The 4,236-nt window shown below is 43.2% G+C and overlaps 1 protein-coding gene across 1 annotated transcript; it reads left to right on the top strand.

The window, feature by feature from the left end:
• Positions 1–1,819: 1,819 nt before the first annotated feature.
• Positions 1,820–2,274, top strand: LOC108296797 (60S ribosomal protein L31-like). Its single transcript, XM_037735175.1, has one exon. It carries the CDS (start codon positions 1,859–1,861, stop codon positions 2,237–2,239), a length of 381 nt encoding a protein of 126 aa, XP_037591103.1. The 5' UTR covers positions 1,820–1,858; the 3' UTR covers positions 2,240–2,274.
• The last annotated feature ends 1,962 nt before the right edge of the window (positions 2,275–4,236 follow it).

Raw genomic sequence — 4,236 nt, 5'->3', positions numbered from 1 at the left:
CTTTTGGAAAGTAGGCATTTACAGCTACAGATTTTCCTCTGAGCACTGCTTTCACTGCATCCCGTAAGTTTTGATATGCTGTGATTTCATTTGCATTCGACTCAAAGTATTTTCTAATATTCTTTGTGATTTCTTCTTTGACCCACTGGCTTTCAGCAGATTGAAAACACAAAACCAAAAGTTGGTTCTTTGAAAAAAGTCAATAAAATTGACAAGCTCTAGCACTGAAATGTCCTTTGAAATAAAAAAGAAAAAAAGAAATGAAGGAGAAAATTGACAAACTCTTAGGTAGTCTAAGAAAAAAAGAGAGAATACAAATAATTAAAACCAGAAATAAAAATGAAGCCTGGGTGTGGTGGCTCAGGCCTGTAATCCCAGCACTTTGGAAGGCTGAGGCAGGAGGATCGCTTGAGCTCAGGAGTTGGAGACCAGCCTGGGCGACATAGTGAGACCTTGTCTCTAAACTACAAAAATAAAAAATAGTAATAATAAAATAAATAAAAAGGAAGACATTACAACCAACCATACAGAAACAGAAGGGACTGTAAGAATGCTATGAGTAATCCTACACCAACAAACAAAACCTTGGTTTCAACACGCCAGGATGCCCTCGCCTAGTGCCATGGGGGTGATGCTGCCACCCCCGTGGCTCCAGGGGATGAAGCATCAAGCCAAAGAGGATTATTCTCAAGGCCTTCGATCTAATGGAGTTTGCCTTGCTCGATTTTTTACTTGCGTGGGATTCATCACCTCCTTCTTCTTTCTGATTTCTACCTTTTGGACTGGGAATATCTATCTCATGGTTGTCTCAGCAGTGTGTTTTGGAAGCACATTGACTGGTTTCATAGATTCACAGCTAGAGAGAAATTTTACCTCAGTATGAATCATTTCTAGTGTCTCACCCATACATAATCTGATTTAGATATTTAGATGAGACTTTGGACTTGGAACTGATGCTGAAATGGTTTTAGCCTTTAGAGAGTGTTGGGGGGTGACAGAGTGAATGTATTTTGTATGCCAGAGGTACATGAATTTGGAGGCAGCAGACAGCAAAGTGTTATGGAGTGAATTGTGTTCCCCAAAATTCATATGCTTAAGTCCTAACCCCCAGTGTGACTATATTTGAAGATGGGGCCTTTAAGTGGTTAATTAAGGTTAAATGAGATCATAAGGGTGGGACCCTAATACAACAGGACTGGTGTCTATAACAAGAGGAAGGGGCCGGGCGCAGTGACTCACATCTGTAATCCCAGCACTCTGGGAGGCCAAGGCTGGCGAATTGCAAGATCAAGAGTTCGAGATCAGTCTGCCCAACGTGGTGAAACCCTGTCTCTACTAAAACTACAAAAAATTAGCTAGGCATAGCAGTGGGCACCTGTAATCCCAGCTACTTGGGAGGCTGAGGCAGGAGAATTGCTTGAACCTGGGAGGCGGAGGTTTCAGTGAGTCGAGATTGAGCCATTGCACTTCAGCCCTGGCAACAGAGCAGAGTGACATTCCATCTCAAAAAAATCAAAAAAAAAAAAAAAAAAAAAGAGGAAGGACTCCAGAGCTCTCGCCATGTGTGAGCAGAGAAAAGGCCATGTAAGCACCCACAGAGAAGCTGCCATCTGCAAGCTGAGGAGAGAGATCTCACCCAACCCAACCCTATCAGCACCTAAATTTTGAACGTCTAGCCTCTAGAACTGTGAGAAAACAAACTTCTTTGGTTTAAATCACCCAGTCTGTGATATTTTATTACAGCAACCTGAGTAGACTAAAATTATATATATAGGAGATTCCAAAGAATTTATGAGGAAGCTATTAAAGTTGTCCCACAATTCCTCGCGCACTCCCTTTCCAACTCAGACTCGACAGAATGACTCCCGCAAAGAAGGGCGGCGAGAAGAAAAGGGGCCGTTCTGCCATCAACGAAGTGGTGACCCGAGAATACACCATCAACACTCACAAGCGCATCCATGGAGTGGGCTTCAAGAAGCGTGCCCCTTGGGCACTCAGAGAGATTCGGAAATTTGCTATGAAGGAGATGGGAACTCCTGATGTGCACATTGATACCAGGCTCAACAAAGCTGTCTGGGCCAAAGGAATAAGGAATGTCCCACACCGAATCCGTGTGCGGTTGTCCAGAAAACGTAATGAGGATGAAGATTCACCAAATAAGCTCTATACTTTGGTTACCTATGTACCTGTTACCACTTTCAAAAATCTACAGTCAATGTGGATGAGAACTAATCGCTGATTGTCAAATACATCAAGTAAACTTATAAAATTGCCTTTAAAAATAAAAAAAGAAGGCTATTAAAGTTAAATGAATTCAGCAAAGTTGCATGTTACGAAATCACCTTATGAAGATACATCAACCTAAAAGGAAGAAGCCAAGGCAAAATTAATGTAGGTAGAGAGTTTGTGTGTGCCAGTCTTAAAGACTACAACCCAGGAGCATGGATTCAAGTTGTCCTGAATATACACTCTGATTAGCAGCAGTTACAAGTGGGTTTTTTTCTTTTCAAAATTTTTTTAAAGACAGGGCGCGGTGGCTCAAGCCTGTAATCCCAGCACTGTGGGAGGCCGAGGCGGGCGGATCACAAGGTCAAGAGATCGAGACCATCCTGGTCAACATGGCGAAACCCCGTCTCTACTAAAAATACAAAAAATTAGCTGGGCATGGTGGCGCGTGCCTGTAATCCCAGCTACTCAGGAGGCTGAGGCAGGAGAATTGCCTGAACCCGGGAGGCNACTTTGGGAGGCCGAGGCGGGTGGATCACGAGGTCAAGAGATCGAGACCATCCTGGTCAACATGGTGAAACCCCGTCTCTACTAAAAATACAAAAAATTAGCTGGGCATGGTGGCGTATGCCTGTAATCCCAGCGACTCAGGAGGCTGAGACAGGAGAATTGCCTGAACCCGGGAGGCAGAGGTTGCGGTGAGCCGAGATCGCGCCATTGCACTCCAGCCTGGGTAACAAGAGCAAAACTCCATCTCAAAAAAAAAATAAATAAATAAAAATTAAAAAAATAAAATAAAATAAAGACAGTATGTCACTGTGTGGCCCAGGCTGGTTTTGAATGCCTAGGCTCAAGTAATCCTCCTGCCTTGGCCTCACAAAGTGCTAGGATTACAGGCATGAGCCACCTATGCCCAGCTAGCAAGCAGACTCAAGAGACTAATACACAGCTCAAATGGGGGGGTAGGACACGATTGTTCTCCTTTTTTTCTTTTTTTTTTTTTGACAGAATCTCGCTCTGTCACCAGGCTGCAGTGTAGTGGTGCAATCTCTGCTCACTGCAACCTCTGCCTCCCAGGTTCAAGCAATTCTCCCTCCTTCAGTCTCCTGAGTAGCTGGAATTACAGGCACCCACCACCATGCCTGGCTAGTTTTTGTATTTTTTAGTAGAGATGGAATTTCACCATGTTGGCCAGGCTGGTCTTGAATTCTTGACTTCAGGTGATCTACCCGCCTTAGCCTCCCAAATTGCTAGGATTATGCCCGGCCTGTTGTCTCATTTTAATGTATCTCAGGGGGCCTCATAATTAAGCATTCCCCGGATAAAAGTTATTTTCTTTTATCATTTCTTTCTCTTTTTTTTTTGAGACAGAGTCTTGCTCTGTTGCCCAGGCTGGTTTCAAACTAAGCTCAAGCAATCCTCCTACCTCAGCCTCCCAGAGTTCTGGGATTACAGGTGTAAGCCACCATGCCCCAACCATAAACCACTTTTTGAGAAGAATCAAAGTAAAACAATAATTGTCTATGAATGACAAAAGACTTTTGGCTTGACTATTCTAGCCATGTTTAATGATACAATTGATAAAGAAATATAGTTATCTCTGTAGTATATATCAAATTAACATTACCTTAATTATTATTGATAACATACATTAAGACATATCAGAATTTTAGGAATTTCAGATAATTTTGAAACATATATATTAATAACATATTTATACAAATATGACCCAAAGAAAGTTAAACACTATTTCTTGGCCAGGTACAGTGGCTCACTCCTGTAATCCAAGCACTTCAAGAAGTTGATGTAGGGCCGGGCGCGGTGGCTCAAGCCTGTAATCCCAGCACTTTGGGAGGCCGAGGCGGGTGGATCACGAGGTCAAGAGATCGAGACCATGCTGGTCAATATGGTGAAACCCCGTCTCTACTAAAAATACAAAAAATTAGCTGGGCATGGTGGTGCGTGCCTGTAATCCCAGCTACTCAGGAGGCTGAGGCAGGAGAATTGCCT

Source organism: Cebus imitator, unplaced genomic scaffold (assembly GCF_001604975.1).
Source record: "Cebus imitator isolate Cc_AM_T3 unplaced genomic scaffold, Cebus_imitator-1.0 Scaffold741, whole genome shotgun sequence".
In the NCBI taxonomy this organism is placed as follows: domain Eukaryota; kingdom Metazoa; phylum Chordata; class Mammalia; order Primates; family Cebidae; genus Cebus; species Cebus imitator.
Note: the sequence above shows the minus strand (reverse complement) of the source record. Positions and strands in the feature narration are given on the sequence as shown.

Coding starts and splice junctions, on each gene's coding strand:
- LOC108296797 (XM_037735175.1), top strand. CDS start 1,859: ATGACTCCCGCAAAGAAGGGCGGCGAGAAGAAAAGGGGCCGTTCTGCC.